This window comes from Lolium rigidum, chromosome 2, assembly GCF_022539505.1.
Source record: "Lolium rigidum isolate FL_2022 chromosome 2, APGP_CSIRO_Lrig_0.1, whole genome shotgun sequence".
NCBI lineage: Eukaryota > Viridiplantae > Streptophyta > Magnoliopsida > Poales > Poaceae > Lolium > Lolium rigidum.
In genome coordinates this window covers 139190035-139210497 of record NC_061509.1, presented here as the reverse complement: position 1 = coordinate 139210497, position 20463 = coordinate 139190035, and the positions used below count along the sequence as shown (strand labels likewise).

At 46.7% G+C, this 20463-nt stretch overlaps 2 protein-coding genes across 2 annotated transcripts; one reads left to right on the top strand and one right to left on the bottom strand.

The window, feature by feature from the left end:
• The first annotated feature begins 8355 nt into the window (after positions 1-8355).
• LOC124687336 lies at positions 8356-10321 on the top strand. Its single transcript, XM_047221130.1, has one exon. It carries the CDS (start codon positions 8458-8460, stop codon positions 10174-10176), a length of 1719 nt encoding a protein of 572 aa, XP_047077086.1. The 5' UTR covers positions 8356-8457; the 3' UTR covers positions 10177-10321.
• Positions 10322-11193: 872 nt separating this feature from the next.
• LOC124687335 (NADH dehydrogenase [ubiquinone] 1 beta subcomplex subunit 3-B-like) lies at positions 11194-13736 on the bottom strand. Its single transcript, XM_047221129.1, has 2 exons — positions 13473-13736; positions 11194-11396 (listed from the first exon to the last, which is right to left on the bottom strand). Exon 1 carries the CDS (start codon positions 13687-13689, stop codon positions 13486-13488), a length of 204 nt encoding a protein of 67 aa, XP_047077085.1. The 5' UTR covers positions 13690-13736; the 3' UTR covers positions 11194-11396; positions 13473-13485.
• Between the last annotated feature and the right edge of the window lie 6727 nt (positions 13737-20463).

Genomic DNA, 20463 nt, shown 5'->3' with positions numbered 1-20463 from the left:
CATCGTGCGTTTCTCTCCTCTCACCCGACCCCAGCCGCCGCTGCCGCCGCCGTCGCTCCCGCACTCCGGCTGCAGTCCCGGGACCTCCCTCCTCCTCTGGTCGGTGGATCCGGGCAGGGCCCCCTCTCCTCCATGGCTTCCTCCTCCGGCTAGCTTCCTCTCCTCTCTCTCCCTCTCTAGAATGGGTTGACCTCTCTAGAAGAAAGAAGGATGGATGAATCTCTCCGATAGTTTTGCCATAGAGGTGGATGATCTTGTGCATTGTGCTGTGAAAATTTGAGGAACAATGGTTGAGTCTAGAACAGATCTGGTGTGTTTTCGTGTTGACCGGCACTGCCGCCTCGTCTCACCGACGATCGCCTGGCTGGGCCGGCATCGCCGCCCATACCACCCCGGCACTGCTACGGCAGTACTGTTTCCGGCATCAATTTTAGCTTCTTCTCTTGTATCTTGAACATTTCATTCACCATGCTTTGATCATCATAATTGCTTTGTTTTAGTGTACCTTATCATATGCTCCTCCTACCCATTGCTCTCACAGTGCGGGTGGTTCTCATCGCTCTAGCTCGGGAAAACGGGCGGTACCTAGTGACTTTGAAGCCGAAATCCTACCTATGAAGAAGTCATCTCGTCGGGAGAAGAATTCGGCTCCGGCTGAACCTCGAGCTAACCTCATCCGGAGGTTGAGAGGCATGCCCGTTGGGAAGTGGCCAGATAATGAGTATGCTCGGCCGCGTCAGACCAACATCTACACCTCTCCCAAGGCCACCAATTGCTCTGAGCTATTCTGGACTAAGTATCAAGAGAAGATTTTTGATGATCTCTATGCAAATGCCACCTATAAAGTTGCTCCTATGCATCACATCAACTTTGCTCACATGGATAGACACGCCAACTACTTTGCTGAAGCTCGAGATATTTGTGAGCAGCTTGGTCTTCTTCCACCGATGAAGTTTCAACATCCTTACTGTGTGGATGTGATTGGGCAATTCTTTGCCACGGTTTATGTTGACAATGATGATGCCAAGACTATGACTTGGATGACAGAAGGTCGCATGTTGCATGGCACTTGGGACCAATTTGCAGCTTGTCTTGGTTATCCAGGTGCTCACTCGGCAATGAAGATGGATACTTTAGAGCCCACAACACTCCCAAGCCCATTGAGAAGGCTCTCCTTGCTGATCTTTATCTTGAAGGAGAAGTGGTATATGGTTCTCGAAATTCCTTCGTCCGGTGTATGACATCCTTCTCCGCATTTACCGAGAGGTCCTTAATCCCAAGGTTGGCTGCGTTGATCAGATCTATGGGTACCTTGGGAACTTGTTATTTCTCTCTCACCAACGACCGTGACACTGGTATTCAGCTTGATGTGATGGACTTTCTGTGGAATGAGTTTTGGGCATGCATTATAGCTCGCAAGGCTCCTGTTTTTGCTCCCTACTTCATGTTCTTCATATGATCTCGTTGGGACAATGCTGGATATGGCAAACTCTCTGATGAGGTTACTCTTCTACCTCACAAGGCCAAGGATCTCAAGATCAAGACTCATGCTAATCCTCCTCGTCTTCCCAATGATGAGGATTCTGCCCAAGAAGACTCTGATATGGAGTATGCTCCCCCTGCTGACAATGGTTGGGTTGCTCGTATAGAGGCCAAGTTGGCCAAGATGTTCTGTCTCAAGTCTGACATCAACAGGCGTCAGTATCAAGCTCATAGGGAGCGGAAAATGGACAGGAGGAACACAAAGCTCATCATGCGCAAGTTGGATATTCCTGTTGAGAGTGGATCTGAGGAGGTCATCACTCCTGAAGAAGAATGGCTCTCTAAGCATGGCAATGTGACTTAATTTGAACAGCTTGGGCTTCCCGGTCCTTCTCGCCGTCGGCGCCCCACTAGTGATGATGTTGAGCCCGCCGAGTCTGACGATGATGAAGATACGGAGGAATCCTCCGAGGATGATTGAGCTTTCATGGGACGATGTAGCATCGCTTCTTTTCTCCTTTTTGGTGTCTTGATGCCAAAGGGGAGAAGAAGGTCTAGTAGGACTTGCACGGGATTTGCTAGGGTTTGAGGGCACAAGCATTTGCTTTTTATCATTCCGTTAAAGCTTGTGTCCTCCGTTTACCTTCTATGTTTATGTTGAACCTTATCTTGTGTTTTATGTGTTCTATGTGTGGTGAGCAAGACCTTTTAGTGAGTGAACTATTGCTATGGTCTTCGGTATTCTATATGGTTGAGAGTATTGTCATGAATTGGTATGATCATCTTATATCTCATATTGTCTATGGATTTATCTACTTGATATGATCATGGGACTCTTGTTCATGAAATTGAGACTATTGTCTTGTATTGTTGAGGATGTCAGTATGCAAGGGTATGATCTTAACATCTCAACTTTTATCTTTTTCCATACATTATCTATCATATACATATTATGAGCATTGTGCTTTCTACCTTGAAAGTTGGAGTTGCTCCATACCAAATGTGTGCATCAATATTCTTGCACTAAATTTCTCGCATGCACACATCTAGGGGGAGTTTCTCTCTTATGTCAAGCACAATGATATTCTTGCTCTATTCTTTGCAAAATCCCGGTATTGTCATCAAACACCAAAAAGGGGGAGATTGAAAGAACATTTCATGATCTCTAAGTTTTGTGTGTTTATTAACAACACCGGTGACAATTTAACCATGTGCTAAGTGGTTTACAGTTATGGAAAAGATACAACAGAAAATCTCGACCCACTCAAAAAGGAAGAAAAGAAAAAGGAAGAAGCTGAAACCTGGCCCTGGCCGGCACTGCCGGCAACACTGGGCCGGCACTGCCGGTGTGTGCACCCCGGCACTGCCGGTGATTTCAGGCCGGCACTGCCGGTGAGTGCACCCCGACACTGCCGGCGTTTTCGGCCCGGCACTGCCGGCCTGTCTGTCGACCTGAAGATTCAGAAAAGTGGCCGGCACTGCCGGAGTTTCACCTCCAACGGGCAGAAAAGTGGGTAGGGTATAAATACCCCCCTTCACCTACCTTGGAATGTTGCTCAAACCCTAAGATCTTCATCCTCCATTGCTGAGCCACCAAGAACACCAAAATAGCCAGATCTCCTCCTCAACCACCCAAATCACTTGTGCTTTGGAGAATCGAAGGAGAAGACCCCGATCTACATCCTCACCGAAGCGTTTTTCATTTCCCCCTCATATGCTTGAGGGCCCCCTTGCTAGTGTTCCTCTTTGGATCCCTAGTTGATTTGTGTTGATGTATTGTTGTTGATTGTTGTGTTGTAACAGATTTGGGAGCCTCCAATTCAGTTGTGGATGTGTGCCACAAGAACCTTGTAAAGGCCCGGTTTCCGCCTCGAGGAAATCCCTTAGTGGAAGTGGGCTAGGCCTTCGTGGCGTTGCCCATAGGAGATCTGAGTGAAGCCTTCGTGGATGTTGGTTTGGCTTTCGTAGCAACCACACTCCTCCAAACGTAGACGTACCTTCTTGCAAAGGAAGGGAACTACGGGAATCATCTCCGTGTCTCCGCGTGCTCCACTCTCGGTTACCTCTATCCTATTCTATCTCTTATATTGTGTAGCTATATCTTGCTTAGTTGATTACCTTGTCATATGGGTAAATTCACTTAGTTGCATATCTAGAGAATTTACCTTTGTGTCAAGCCTAAATTGAAAAAGAACTAAAAATTGGTTAGCACCTATTCCCCCCCTCTAGGTGCGGCATACGATCCTTTCACCTCTCTCATAATAACTTTCAGTAGCATCATGAACAAATTCAACAATATAACTATCACATGAAACATTCTTATCATGAGCTACATGCATAAAATTATTACTCTCCACATAAGCATAATTAATTTTATTAGTAATAGTGGGAGTAAAACTACCATAACCATCATTGTAATCATCGTAAATTGCAGGTATGGTATAATCATAATAACCTTTATCCTCCATAGTAGGTGGCACCAAAATACCACTATCATTATAATCATCATAAATAGGAGGTAAAGTATCATCAAAGAAAATTTTCTCCTCAAAACTTGGGGGACTAAAAATATCACAACCAGCTTCCCCAAGCTTAGAATTTTCCATAGCATTAGCAACAATGGTGTTCAAAGCATTCATACTAATAACATTCCCATTAGCATGCATATAAAGTTCCATGGGTTTTTTTAATTCTCTCTTCAAACACATCATGTCCTAATACAAGAAAAAGTTCTTAAAGATCTCTCATTTTGTTGTTGTTTTCCATTAAGCCTAACTAGTGAAAACAAGAAACAAAAAGATATAATTGCAGGATCTAAAGAAAATACCTTCGAGCACTCACACACCGGCAACAGTGCTAGGAAATAGCTTAGTAGTCGGAGGATGTGAATACCTTTTACCTTACCTCCCCGGCAACGGCGCCAGAAAATAGCTTGCTGGCCCAACACACCCAATACACTTGTCAGATGTATAGGTGCACTAGTTCGGCGAAGAGATAGTGAGATGCAAGTGATATGGATGAATATGAGTGGTAATAGCAATCTAAAATAACTATGGCAGCGAGTAAACATGCAACAGAACAGTAAATAAACGGAGTTTCAGTGCTTGGAAACAAGGCCTAGGGATCATACTTTCACTAGTGGACACTCTCAACATTGATCACATAACTGAATAAACAAATACTACTTTCTCTACACTCTCTTGTGTTGGATGACAAACACCATTCATTGTGTAGGGCTACAAGAGCTCCCTCAAGCCGGGGTTAACAAGCTCCACAACATCCGGAGTTCATATTTAAGTAACTTTTAGAGTGCATGATAGACCATTGCAATTATACCGAGTACTAACATAGCATGCACACTGTCACCGTCAGGCTATGAAAGGGGGAATAGATCGCATCAATACTATCATAGTAATAGTTAACTTCATAATCTACAAGAGATTACAAAATCATAGCCTATGCCAAGTACTACATGATGCACACACTGTCAACATTACATCATGGAGGAGGAATAGAGTACTTTAATAACATCACTAGAGTAGCACATAGATGATATTCAACTAGATCACAAAGCTCATGATCACATAAAGATCACATGAGAGAGAGAGAGATGAACCACATAGCTACGGTACATCCCTTAGCCTCGGGGAGAACTACTCCTCCTCATCATAGGAGACAGACAGCGGCGATGAAGATGGCGGTGGTGTCGATGGAGATGCCTTCCGGGGGCAATTCCCCGTCCCGGCCGCGTGCCGGAACAGAGACTTCTGTCCCCCGAATCTTGGCTTCGCGATGGCGGCGGCTGCGTAACTTTTCTCGTCCCGTGGCTTATTCTTTTAGGGTTTCGCGACGGAACCTTTATATAGGCGGAAGGGATGCGTCGGAAGAGTCCTGGTGCAGCCAGACCATAGGGGGGAGCGCCCCCCCCTTGGCCGCGCCGCCTTGTGGGGTGGGACCCCCTGGCTCCCCTCTGGCCCCTCTTCGGTGCTCTGGAAGCTTCCGGGAAAAATAAGATACTGGGCGTTGATTTCGTCCAATTCCGAGAATATTTCCTTTGTAGGATTTCTGAAACCAAAAACAGCAGAAAACAGGAACTGGCACTTCGGCATCTTGTTAATAGGCTAGTTCCAGAAAATGCATCAAAACGATATAAAGTATGAATAAAACATGTAGGTATTATCATAAAACTAGCATGGAACATAAGAAATTATAGATACGTTGGAGACGTATCATCCACCCGCACCTGGCTATGTTGGCTAGCGGCGAACCCTCAGACGACCCTTCTAAGATAGGGGGGGGAGATCCTCAGTAGTGGTCGCCATTACCGCTTCGTGCACCACGAGGTGGGTTGCCGCCAGGGACCGTAGGGTGGCACTAGTACTACGCCTCGCCACCCTCATGTTTGCGCTGGCTTGCCTCTTGGCGGCTCATGGCTGCCGGCTGTCGAGCGGCCTCGCCGCGGTGGGTGGTGTGAAATGGCTCAAGCATAACTTGTTCCTCGTCGCTCATGTTGGGTGTGTCGCCATCGTCGTCCTCCCAAGCGTCGGCTGGGGGCGGATGCACCACGATCCCCGCCAGCTCCTCCAGCGTCGAACGCACCCCAGCTAGCATGGCATGGACCTCGACCAGGTAGTCCTCGGCCACCGCTCGACGAGCGGCTGCCACAACCATCATCTGAGTCGTGTCGTAGACTCCGCCTCGACCGTCTCCTCTCCACCCGTGTGTGCTTCGCATCCGAGCACGCCTTCTCCTTGGCTAAAGCCTCAAGAGTCGCGGCCTTCGCCTCCTCCCCATAGCCTCGCGGGCCTCAGCAACGACATACATGCATGTTTGCTCTGCCTCGAACGCCTCCCTAATGGTGATCACCACCGTGTCGGCGTTGTCGGGGTAGTGCTCACACTCCATTGTTGCACTAATCCTCGCCCAGGTAGCGTTGTGATTGCCCACTAATGTTTTTCTAAACAAGGGTAGGACGCGTAGCACCCCAATTTTCATTGAATTCATAGACATTGTACATATATGATTACATATCCTGATAATTGTAGCCTCTGCATTGCTACAACTATAGGACATGCTAAATTACTATGAGTTTCACTCCTGCAAGAAAAGATTGGCGATGCTCTGTAAGCTTGCATTGCATGTTGTGCACATGAGTGAGCTATCTGGTTGAGTTGCCTGCTGATGTGAATGGTTCTTGCTCTGAGTGTGTTGGTGATTTCCTGAAATTGCAGAGCGTGCCTCCTTATTTGCCATAGCACTACTGGATATTTTGCTCCGAATGCAGCAGCTGCTTTTGCAATTCCCAGACAATCAGTGAAGAAGATGGGATCCTGCAAAATCAAAGAGGAAGCAATCTGTGCTGCCATGACAAGAGCATGTGCTTCTACTTGAAGTGGCGAAGAGACATAAGATGCCCTGGCCTGAACAAATACATCAAAAAAATTGAGAGTTATGCTGCCATGTAATGTAGATTCCAAGTTCTGCCTTTGAGAACAGTTTTTCGTTTCTCATTTTCCAGATGCACCAAAGAAAAGTGAATATATGTTGCACATTTGCAGCTGGGTGATTGATAGCTAGTAAACTAGAGATGATAGTACCCAATATTATGAGTGTTCCCCACAATGAGATCAATTCTAAGATGCCAGGGAGAATGGAATCAAGCAGCTCTAGCATATAGCATAAGTGCAGGTGAAGAATAAATGAATACATATCATCTTCTTGAAAGCCACACCCGCAACAGAGATTAGGGATATTTTGAGTACCTTGACCTTTTTTCTCCTGTAGGAATTTCTTTTCTAAATAATATCCAGGAAAAAGCTTTTATTCTTGGTAGCACTTGCTTGTTTTCCCAAACTTGGAGAAAATGATGTTTGACATGTAATAAACCGGTATTGAGGAGAAAACATAGTTAATAAGTTCCATCCTGGCAGCATGGGAAAGAGAGTTTTCCTTATAAGTGGAGAGTTTTGATTTGAATTTTCCCAAAATGAAGTTATAAGCTTCTGTGCTGTTCTTAGCTAGAAGGATTAGAGGGTGTCCTAGATGAATGAAAGTTTAGCCGAATTTGCTTTATTTGCTGAGCTTTTTTCATTGATGCTTGACCGCAGATGAGAATATCATCTGCAAAGAGCAGAGAATGAATAAGGGGCAGTTTTGTCTAAGTTTTATACATGTCAAGGCGACTTCTGCAAGAGCTTGTTGAAGAAGTAAGGATAATTTATTTATAGCCAAGGCAAACAGATATGGGGATAGAGGGCATCCTTGTCTTATACCTCTGGAGCTGGGGAAAAATTGTCATATGACTGGCCATTGACAATGACAAAGAACGAAGGCATTGAGATGCAGGAATGGATAAGATTTTGAAATGATCATGCGGCCCTTTACGTGCAAGAGTCGAGATGACAAAATTCCATTCCAGTCTCTCAAAAGCTTTTGTAAGGTCAATTTTTAGCATGAAGGCTTTATCTTTCCAGGAAGAAAGTTGAAAAGGTGCGCTACTATAATGTTATGTTATCACTTATGACTTGGCCACTGATGTTGTCGTGTTTCTACGGTTTGCCCTTCCCTGCCGGGGGCGCTCTCTTATAGCCACGACTAGGGCGGGAATCGGCATAGCAGCGCGCGTGAAACATCGGGGTGCGTGGGAACCGAGCGGCCGCTAGATCACAATGTCATCCATGACGGTGGATGGATTTTTTTTCCGATCCAAATGGATAAAGGTTAACATGATCAATTTTATATTTGCAACCTTACTTAAACGAACCAAATATACACATTTAATGTTGGAAATAGGTAGAGCCGCTAGAGATAGAGATGATAAGCAAGAAAAAGGGGGGAAAAGGCATCACAGCCTCTCAGGCTCTCACGCAAGCAGCAGACTGAAGCACAATCGTCTCGAGTCTCGAGTATCCAGCCACTCCTCGGCCTCAAGAACTCTGACGGACCTCTCCTCTTATCCAAGGCTCCACCACCGCCATGCCGCTCCTGCCGCTGCCGCCGTTGCCTCTTTCCTCCCACCGCCACAGCCTCCCCTTCCTCTCGCTGCCCTCCTCCGCCGGCCGCCCTCTCCGCCGCGGTGACCTCGTCATCCGCATGGGCGGCGGGCCCCGCACCTTCCCCGGCGGCGTCTCCAAGTGGCAGTGGAAGCGCATGCAGGCCAGGAAGGCCAAGCAGCTCCTCAAGGCCCGCCTCGCCCGCGAGCGCCAGCTCTACGAGATGCGCAAGCGCGCCGAGCTCCGCGAGGCCGTCCTCCACCTCGAGCGTCCCTGGGACTCCGACCTATCCCCCGTCTCCGCCACCGCGCTGGCGCCCAACCTCCTCTCCGTCGCCGCCGACGACCAGCTCAAGGGGCTAGCCGACCGCTTCCACCGTCCCGGCGGCGTCGACCTCTGGAACGACCGCGACGGGCCCCAGGTATTCGCGTCCCCGGACACAGGCAAGACCTCTGCGCGCTTCTTCCCCAAGAACGCCGTCCACAGCGTCCAACCCTACGCGCGTCTCGGTGCCGGAGCCGAGGGCACGCAGGGTGCTCGTGCGAATGACGCTGCCGAAGATGTATATGGTGGCCGCGAGCCTACCGTCCAATTGATGGAAAGAGATGGAACGTGGGAGCCGGTGACTGCTTTGGATGGTGAAGGTGATAACAATTCAGTCGACCGGAGTTGGATTAATGATGGTGTTGATTCAGACTCGGACGACGAAGAAGATGACTATTTTGGTCACGAACAAGAAGCAGCGAGTGGAGTAGATGGAAGGAGGAGTGGTGTAGCAAGGCGTGAAACTGCAAGCACTAAGACTGTTGGTAGGGATGGGGGCAGAGATTGGAGAGGCCATGGTTCCTTTTCAGATTCAGAAGGCGCAAGAAGAGGTCATCTCGATCAAAGATGGTCAGACATAAGTAGCGGGAGTGGAAGCAAAGCTCCCACCGGAAGATGGAAGCCTTCGAGCACCGAGGGCAGCAATGCCAACGGGACGGACAGAATGGGTGGCGGTTCTTTCTCCGATTCAGGAATGAGCCGCCGGAGTCGGAGAGCAAGGAATAGGGAGGACACACTGGACACCACGATGAAGTGGAAGCTCTCGTATGATAGCCATGGCAATGTGATCAGAAAGGTCCGCATCAGCGGCAAGTTAGATTCAAATCCAGAGAGTGGAAGCGGTGACATGATGGAACCAAAATGGAGAGGACCAAACAAGTTTAACCGAAGTGAGAACCAAAGAGGTCGACCAGGGTCGAACTATAGGCCTGATGTCAACAGTGGAGAAAGGCCAAGAGTATACATGAACCGCAACAGTGGTGGTATCGGCTTCGCCTCGGACCTGGATGAGCCAACATGGAAGCCAAGAAAAAAGAATGGCTTCGCCTTGGACCTGGATGAGCCAACATGGAAGCCAAGAGAAAAGAACGGAGGTAGGAACAACGATGGCAGCAGAGAGTACAAAGGTGACATGAACGGGGTATTCAGGAGAGGTGGCAGTGGGGCGGCAAGACGGCTAGACGCTCATACTGGGATGCACACCAACGGAGAAGATGGCAGCGACCACGATAATAGGCAGAGAATCTGGGCGCGGCTCAGGGGAGATGAATACTCACTACGACCAACATCAGAATTGCACGGATCTGTGGACAAGAATGGGAGGCGGCAGTTCAGAGGAGACGGATACTCGCTCCGGCCAGCATCAGATCTCAGATAAAATGTAGTATCGCGTTAGTGTATGTGCTAACTCTGTACGACCATACGTTCAAACCTAATGTAATTGTATTGAGAGAATTTGCTTCGTTTAGATATGCTCACCTGGCTAATAAAACTGGACGCAGTTGTGAGATTGTTCTTTAGCTTGGTTCCTTGTGTGCCTTGGTCATCTCCTAGTCCTCTGCAACTTCTTCATCAACTATCAAATCCGCAGCTTCGTTTCTGCGTGAGTGCATCCATGGTGGGCAGCAAGGCGTGCTCGGTGCAACATGTAGCTCGGCTCTTTCGTGCCCCAATCGGCAGTCTGGTTATGGTGAGCATTTCCAATAACGGTGGTGCGGCGCCCTTCGAGCCGGGGCAAGGGGGAAGGTCCCTCTCCGGGAAGAGAATGCTTAGGCGACGACTCGCTTCTCCTGGTGCAGACGAGGACGGCCACTCTATTGACGACACCTTTCCTTCGAGATCTCTCTTCGACGCCCGCTAACGTTTGAAGGGCATCAAGGACTCCAGCTGTTTTTCTTATGTTTGCTATTGTCTGTGTTGCTTGTAAGCTTTTCTTCTACATCTTGTACCAAACCTAGCCATATGGGCTTTATTAATTTAAAGCTGGGCACTGTTTAAAATGATTGTTCTTCAGCAAGAGCTTAAATTGAAATTTTATGTCGTTTACTAACGGCAACGGTGTGGTGCAAACACAGCACACAACTGGTATAAACGGACCTGCAAGATGTGTCCAGCGCAGCCAACATAAATCACAACTTCTCCTATAGAGTGCTAAATTCAAGGTGTCAGGTGGATCCTGCCAATGTCCTGTTCATAGTTTATCTGGAAATTTCTGTAGTTCAAATGTTAAACCAAAATTTGACCTACAAATTTCCAAATGAACTATAAGTGGGACATCGGAATCCCACATACATCTCTAGCTAAATTGACGCAGGATGTTGCTGATCTATTGATGTTTGGGTCACTCTAAATTCAGGGAGTGAAACAAAACATGCATGTAGATATATGAACTCAGTAAATGTAAGAAAAATATCATTTCCAAATGCCGAGTATAAGCATCACATATTAAATATAAAGTACATGGTGCCAGGAATGCTAGTTGGACCGGTAGCATGGCTCCCCGGTTGCAGATTACAAGGTGGTCATGCCAGACCTTATGAGCACAAACTGGAAAAGATCAACATTGGTGCTTGGTAAAGTTTGCTCCAGCTCCTTTACCTGCAACATGCAATATCAGCAATTAATATCAAAATAATATTATTAGAACCATTATTTATGAAATATAATTTCATCTAGTATGCATTTATTATTGTAAATGTTGATAGTTTTTCTATATACTTGATTGAACTTTACAAAGTTTGGCTTTGACCAAAGCTTGTGCAAATTATTGAGAAGCAGATGGAGTATTGATGTAAAATAAAGCTTAATGTGGAATTATCTTTCTCAGTGTTAGGCATATGCTGACTTGACATGAGCACCTCAGAAGTTCAGTGGAGCCACATAATTCTTAAAGCAGTTCAACAGTACAACTACACAAATCCAATTTCGGCTATAAGTCTCCTAAGGCTGTAAGTAGCAGTTTTATTGGCTTGACCTACACACATCTCTCAAGAATTTTGTACACCATCCATACAAGCTCAAGCAATCATTAATTCATTTTTGTGGATGACTGATTTCAACAGAACAAAATATGAAGGCTAAGAAAATCAAAATCATAACTTAAAAAGATGGGCATCGACAAAAGTTTCATTAATGCACTGAAATCAACCCTTAAGAATTTTAGAGGAATCACTAGAAGATGAACTGAGACCATTTCACCTGCAGGCTAAAAAAGACCACATGAAATGGTCTTTGAGAAACTCAGGATATTTCTCTGTGAATTCAGTGCACAAACACTTGACTTGGATCTCTAAAAGGGAAGGATCATAACCAAATGGAAGGCTAAAGTACCAACGAAAATTATTGTTTTTCTTTCGATTATTTCCCAACATGCCGTTGTTAAAAAATATAACATGGTTATACAATTTTGCCAGGTGATCCTACATGGTATTTCTATGAGTTCCAGGGCTCAACACAACATATTTCTTTCGCTGCACAATGTCAAAACGAGTGTGGAGGATTATTGACAAATACTGGGGTTCATCTTCGAGAATTTAGAATTTTATGAGTTCCTGCTTAAGGTCAAGCATAAAGGGTACGTTTGGTTTATAGCCAAAGCTAGCCTAAACAAATAATCGGTATGACCTTGACCCTAGGCTGCTACTTGGTTTAGCTCCAAAAATTGAGCTAGCCTGCTCCGCTCCGTGGGTGGCAGTGCACTTGTCCGCCAAATCGTGGGCAAAGCGAGAGCAGCCAAATCTAGCGCCAAAAATTTGGTTAAGGCCAAAATTGGTAGGGTTCATTGGGGCTAGAACTAAACACACCCTGCATGCCAAAATGAGATGATTTATTTCTCGCCGTCGCGGCAATTATTTCTACGCCATCTGGACAGTCATAGACAAAAAGAGGTTTGCACTCTCCAGTCTGAGCGATCTATTCTGCTTCGTGAAAAGAGCAACTTGAGTTTCGCGGCGTGTAGCATGTTAGTTCTGAAATATTGACAAATTCCTATGTTTGTCTTGTAGACCCTCTACAATATTATCAGCAGCTGTTTAAGGTCAAGCATACATCACCATAATGCGATGATTTCTTTGTCGCTGTCTTGGCAATTATTTCTGCGCCATCTGGAAGAGTCATAGCAGAAAGAGGTTTCACTCTACTGTCTGAGTGGTCTATTATGCTTGCTACTTTCTCCTCTACTGGTCAGCACTTGGGTATTGCTTCACGGAACGATGGAACGTGCGACTTGAGTTTTGCAGCATGCTAGTTCTGAAATGTGTAGATGAGTTCCACATGTAAACAACAAAGTAGCCTCCCCTCCGGCCTAGCCATCAGCCCATGAAACAGCTATTCATGTTTGCTGACCATCCATGCGATTGGACTGGTGGTCAGAATGACCATATGCTGGGGAAAAATTAACCAGTGCGTGCAGGTGATACATTTTGGTCCAATGTTTTGCAAACATCAATTATGCCACAAGCACACATAAGAACTACAAACTTTAGTCCAATAACCTCTGCAGTTTGTTTCAAACGTGCCAATCATAACCGTTCCGCGGAGCACAGAACTACGCAGTCACGGATAGGTAGATCTAGGCGAAAACATCCTAACAGCCCTTATTGCCTTGAAACCAATCCAAATTCACCCATTTTGTTTGACTCGGAACAAATAGAGAGGAAGACATGGGGCGTTTACCTCGGGGGTCGATCTAGTGGTGGTTGTCGCCGGCGGGGCGGTAGATGCGGTTGTAGGCGGCCTCGCCGACGAGGTAGATCCCGAAGGCGACGATGGCGATGCCGAGCCCCGGCGTGGCGTGGCGCAGCTGGTTCCCCACCATCGGGTGCCTCCTCCAGTCGTCCCGGCGCCGGAAGAACTCCCCCGTCGAGTTCAGCCCCTTCCCTCCCGTCGCCATCGCCGCCGCTCTCTCTCCTCTCTCTCTCTCTCTACACACAGTTCGTCGTGAGAATTGGACAGCCACACTCACAGGAGCGGAAGCCCAGGTAGTTATACAGGGCCCAATACTATGCCACCTGGGCCTTTAAGCCCAATGAAATCAGTGCTCGAGTCCGAGTGAGTGAGCGAGCTCCACCTGTCGTGTCCTCGCATTCTATGGAGCTCCCAGCTCCGCGCTCCCCTTCGGTTCCCTTTCCGAAGCTCAAAACCAGGTGCCGGAAGTCCACCGCCGACTATTGCCAGTGTTGTAACGCCACCGCAAGATGGACAAGGACGCCTCTGAGCCGACGGCCGCGTCGCCGACGCGGAGCGCGTGGTGGAGGCGCTCGGGCCGTCCGCCTCCGCCTCCGCCACCATCATAACCAACAACACCATGGTAAACGGCTACTTCCGCGACGGCAAGATCGACGCGGCCCGTCGGATACTCATCGACGCCATGCCGTTCGCTCCGGACACGTTCACCTACAACCCCCTTATCCGCGCGCTCTGTGTCCGTAGGACCGTAGCCGTGTTCAGGACGCCCTCGCGGTGTTCGACGATATGCTCCTGCGGGGCTGCTGCCCTAGTGTGGTCACCTACAGCATGCTCCTGGATGCCATGTGCAAGGAGAGTGGATACAAGCAGGCCATGGTGCTCCTCGACGAGATGCACGGCCAAGGGCTGCGAGCCAGACATCGTGACCTAAAACGTCCGCATCAATGCCATGTGCAGTGAGGTTGATTTTGGTGAAGCTCTCAAGGTTTTGAATAGCTTACCGTCCTATGGATGCAAGCCTGATGCTGTCACCTATATAACCCTGTGTTGAATAGTTTGTGCAGCTCTGAGCGGTGGGACGAGGCTGAGAAGCTCTTGACCAAGATGTTCAGCAACAGCTGTGTCCCAGATGAGGCCACGTTCAACACAATAATCACTTTTTTTGTGTCAGAAAGGGTTTTTTGATCGTGCAATTAAAATTGTTGGTCAAGTGTCAGAGCACGGATGCACTACAGATATTACATGTACAGCAGTATTATCGAGGGTTTGTGTAAAGGAAGGCGTGTTGACGATGCTGTCAAATTATGAAGTGATCTGCAGTCCTACAGATGTACGCCTGATATCATTACCTATACCACCGTGTTGAATGGCCTGTGTTGCAGCGAGCGGTGAGATGATGCTGAGGAACTCTTGGTCGAGATGGTCCACAAGAACTGTCCCCCAGATCAAGTGGCATTCAATACACTAATCACTTCCTTGTGTCACAAAGGACTGGTAAATCGTGCAATTGATGTTTTTGATCGAATGCCAGACATGGATCCATCCCAAACATTGTCACATGCAATTGTATTATTGATGGTTTGTGCAGCAAAATGTGTGTCGACGATGCAATAAAATTGTTCGGCTGTCTGCAATTCTCTGGGTGCATGCCTGATATCGTTACATATAACACTGTATTGAAGGGCTTGTGTAGTGTCAAGTGGTGGGAAGACGCTGAGAGGCTCATGGTTGAGATGATCCACAACAATTGTCCTCCAGACGAAGTGACACTTAATACAATAATCACTTCCTTATGCCAGAAGGGATTACATTGGCAAGCAATTGAATTTCTGAAGCTAATACCTGAGAAAGGCTGCATTCTGAACTCAACTACCTATGATATTATAGTTGGGGAACTTTTGAATGCTGGCCAGACACAGGGGGCCTTTGATCTAGTATGTGGCATGGGGAATAGCTGTCCTCCGGATGTGATTACAACAGAGTACTTGCTAGTCTTTCCAAATCTTGCACGATGGATAAAGCTCTAGATTTATTAAATGTGATGATTTAAGGGCCTTTACCCAGACAAAACTACTTACCAGTCTTTAGCTTTCGGGCTCTTAAGAGAAGATGGAATGGACAGGGCTATTGGAATGTTCCGCAGAGTTCAGGACATGGGCCTATCACCTGGCACGATGCTTTATAATGCTATACTGCTTGGTCTTTGTAAAAATTGGAGAACAGATCTTGCTATTGATTTTTTTTCCTATATGGTGTCCAATGTGGCATGCCTGATGAATCAACCTATATCATTCTCATCGAAGGCCTTGTTTATGAGGGTTTTTCAGATGAGGCAAAAGAACTGCTGGAAAGTTTGTGCAGTAGGGGTGTTGTGAACAAGAACTTGATTGAGGAATAAAAGTATTTTTCTTAGATTAAGTATGCATGTGTTTGCAAGTACTGAACTGTTTGCTGTGTGTCCATGATCATTACTTACTAAATCATGATGACCCGTGCATACTTTTTTTGTATAGTTGCAATGTTTTCTGTTCTGTACATTATAGTTAAGTTTAGGATTAACTCAAGCAGTTACTCTCCACTTAGTTGACTGTCACGGTACATTACGGCAGGCTGCACTGCTTGCTAATGATTTTTCAATAACATAGTGTTAATTTGATTATTATTTCTATCGAGTAGATTTGCGTGCGATTGACCTTTAACCTGCAGTGCTTTTCTTACAATGTTTACTCAGAAGGGTGAGAAAGGCTTTACTCAGAAGGTGCACGGCAGAACTCCAGGTTACTAGTATTACTCGCTCCCTTTCTGACCAGCATATTATCTGCAGTATTATACGAAGCCAGGATAAATGAAATTCATGTTAAATGACCATACTAGTTTGAGTCCCGGAGGGACAGTACGGTTATCTGGTGATTATTCTCATTCTGTAAATCTAGAGCCCAGGAACTTATCCTCACCAAGTTCTTATGTTTCTATCCTGGTGTTTGGTTTAGATTGGTGAGGTAAAGAATGGCAGGCAGGACACCGACTGAACACCAAGCAAGTAGTAACCATACACTGACCCATCTCCCCCTCCCGCCGGAAAGTTCAGCCGGTGTTTTCAGCATTTAACATTGACTTGTTATTTTTGCACTGTTGTTGTTTGATCTTTATCTCCAATCAGCACGCTAATGTAATGATCTTTCTCTTACATAAATCTAACCAATTTCATTTCAGCTGGATATTTTGGCATGTACACTGAGGAAAAGTGAACTTTTGCATTCCAACCTCCATGGTATAGGAAATTATTTCACGTTTCAAAAATCATTTCCTCTAGAAGATCTAGTAGTTTTTTTTTTTGCCTTATCTGCAAGTAGTTGAAGTGTTACGACTTCAGAAATGACAACTGTTGAAATAAATCTATATTCAGTCCCATAAGGGTACAGAGATACTTACCCAATGAAAATTTCGGTTACATTTGATTAGTCTGGACATAATTGAGAACCATTCCTGCACCTACACCTCTACGATGCTCATGTGCCTACTCTTTTTTGTTTTTGACAAATTATTGTCTCCATGATGTGGGATGGTTCTGCCAGTTTGTTGATGATAACCTGGGAGTTTGGATTCGTCCCTAAACACTACCCACTGCGCTTGTTTCCTGTTCTGTTCTGAACCATAATGAACCACATCAAACTGCGACTTCTAAAACCAAATGAAAAAGGAGAAGCTATTGATTCAGGGTACAAAGTACCATCTATGTTGAAAACTCTGAATAATGTTCTTGATTAGTGTACAATGCCATCTATGCTGATTGCTGAATAATGTTCTCGATTCAGTTTACAATGCCATCTATGCTGAACTCTGAATATGTTCTTCATTCAGTTTACAATGCCATCTATGCTGAACTCCAAATATATTCGTGATTATGCCATCTATGCTGATCTCTAAATATATTCTTGATTGCGCCATCTATGCTGAACTCTGAATATGTTCTTATTCAGTTTACAATGCCATCAATGCTGAACTCTGAATAATGTTCTTGATTCAGTTTACAATGTCATGCCATCTATGCTGAACTCTGAATATGTTCTTGATTCGGCTTTACCATTATGCTGAACTATGAATCTGTTCTTGATTTAGTTTAGAATGCAATCTATGCTAAACCCTGAACATGTTCTTGATCAGTTCACAATCCCATCTATGCTGAACCCAAGAAAAGATTTCTGCTGAACATCAATGCTAAACTCTGGAGAGGTAAGCAAGTGCAGTCTGAATCTAAATACTGCAATACACTAGCAATTCCATAAGAAGTAGACAGAAATGTATCTACTGATCAGGATTTTTGAGTCCAACAATAGATGAACAACCGGCATGCTAGCCTAGTTTTGACAAAATCTCCTGTAAAAGGTGCAAAAATGCAGACCGTAACATCAACACTGGACGAATCGGATACAGCTGCATCTAACATTCTTGCTGATCAAGGGTTCTGAGTTCAACGACAGATCGCAGATGAACAAACAGAATGCCTATCTACACAAGCAGATACATGTGCATCTAACATTGTTACTGATCAAGAGTTTTGAGTTGAGCCACGGATCACAGATGAATGAACAAACAGAATGGCTATCTACACAAGCAGAATCTCCTGGGCAAGCTTCTTGGGGGCAGAGCAAGATCGACGACGTACGAACTGGTATATTCGAAACAAGCTGGGGAAAAAACGCAAAGCCTGCAGGGAATTTATTATGAAGAGAGGCTTATCGATCGGCCGGGTAGCTGGATGCTGGCCTCCGTGCATGGAGGATGGAGCTGCGTGCGCCCGCCGGGGGCTCAGGTGCTTAGGGATTGGCAATCGCCAAGCTGACGAGGAGCTCCCGGCCAACGGCGTCGTACATGAACCTCTCGCGCACCATCGCCTCGCGGGCCTCCGATAGGGCACCTAGCGCGAGCTTGTCAGCCGCCCGGATCCACGCACTGAAGGATGGGGAATTCTCGGGGAAGCTCCGGGCCACGGCGAAGGCGTCGACGGTGGCGAGGTCGTACGCCGCGACGGAGCGAAACTTCCGTGACGCCTGGTCGGCGCATTGGAGGGCGTGGGCCCTGCGCTGAACCCATCTCTGCCACCGCGGGCCGGCGGCGTTCGGGCCGGCGGCGAGGTCTCTCTCCCACAACGGGGCGTCCGTGAGGACGCCGAGGGTCCCGCCGTAGATGGACAGGACGCGGACGGCCCTGTTGTGGACCTCGTTGTAGCTCGCCAGCCCGCGCGAGGCGTTCCCGAGCATAGCGGTGAGGCCGTCGAGGTCGACGCTCTCCAGGGCGGCGGCGTTTCCGCCGTCTCGGAGTCGGAGGTGCATCATCTGCAACATGCGGACGCTGAGTGCGGCGGAGGCGTCGTGTAAGTATGTTCCGTTGGGATTGGAGGCCTGGGCGAGCGCGGCGTTTGCTGTCACCGCGAGCGCCTGCCACTGCTCCGCCATTGCCGCCCAGCGCCGAGCTCGCTTTCTCTCTCTCTGTCTAGTTGTGAATGTGCCGGCGCGACGGTTTGTGGGCTGGACGAAGAAGGGTGATGGGATTTTGTAGATTGAAGTGGGACAGAGGGAGATTGAACGGTGGGGACGGGCGATTTACACAAAAATAAGAGAGAATTCCTTATTTGGCCTTGGCTGAAATTTGACTTCCTTTTTTAGCCCTGGTAAATTTTTTCTTCCTTTCATGACCCACAAAGTTTGGTTGGTTCCTTATTTGACCCTCTAGTACAATTTAAGTACTAAGATGACCATTTTGCCCCTGCTGTAATATGCTAGCAAATTTTTGAGTTTCATAAAAATCTAAAATTTATTCCAGAAATACATGTATATGATTGGGATGTATGTGCAATGTTTCGGGCACAAACTCGTTTTATTTTAGGCTGTGAAAAAAAAATCTGACATTATATAGGCGTATAGTGTACGTATAGTCTGTCAGAAATTTATTTTTTTTGTATCTTCCAAAATACAACGTATTTTGGGCTGAAATTTCTGGCGTGCCTGCGGATTGTCCGTATGTTTGTGCCTATTTAATATCAAATTTTTTGGAGTTGTGGAAATACAAAAAACTTGGAGTAATTTCTGGAATAAATTGCAGCAGGGGCAAAATGTTGCTTTTTTTAACAAACCAACTAGTATATCACAGCTTTTTAAGTGCAATTTTGTCGCATATTGCTGTAGGGGCAAAATGGTCATCTTAGTGCTTAAATTGTACTAGAGGGTCAAATAAGGAACCAACCAAACTTTGTGGGTCATGAAAGGAAGAAAAAATTTGCCAGGGCCAAAAAAAGAATGCAAACTTCAGACAGGGCCAAATAAGGAATTCTCTCCAAAAATAACCCCTTTTGGCAACTATAGCACGGACTGGCCCTTCGGGCAAACTATTTCATCCATCTAACCCTTTTGTGTGGCGCCCCTCTCATGGGTGTCACACATGCCCGAGTGACGCCCGTACCTGCGGCGCCACTCTCCCAGCAGACGTGGCGCCCTCGACGCTGAGCTGGTGCGCCGATCCGACGTGGCAATATGTGTGGCGCCGCTCCCATCGGCGGCACACATGCACTTGTAATTGCCTAAAACGCACTGTAAGACAAATCGTCTGGGACTTAGCCGTTTTGGTGAGGCTCTATGTGTGGCGCCGACGCCACGGACGCCACACAGTGAGGTGTGGCGCCAGTGCCACGGGCGCCACACAAACAGCCTCGCCAAAACGGCTAAGGACCAAGCATCCGGAGCTCCTGGATGTTTTCGACATATAATCAACATATGTGGCGCCGATGCCATGGGCGCCGCATAGTGAGGTGTGGCGCCAGCGTGGGCGGCGCCACTTGTTGACTTGTGTTAAACCATGAAAATTCTTGCCTTAGTTAAACAGTTTTGAACACAACAATAGCAATTTCATACACAGAACATACACATATAACACATCATAGCTCACATCGTAGCACATAGATTCAAACAACAAGTAGCATTAC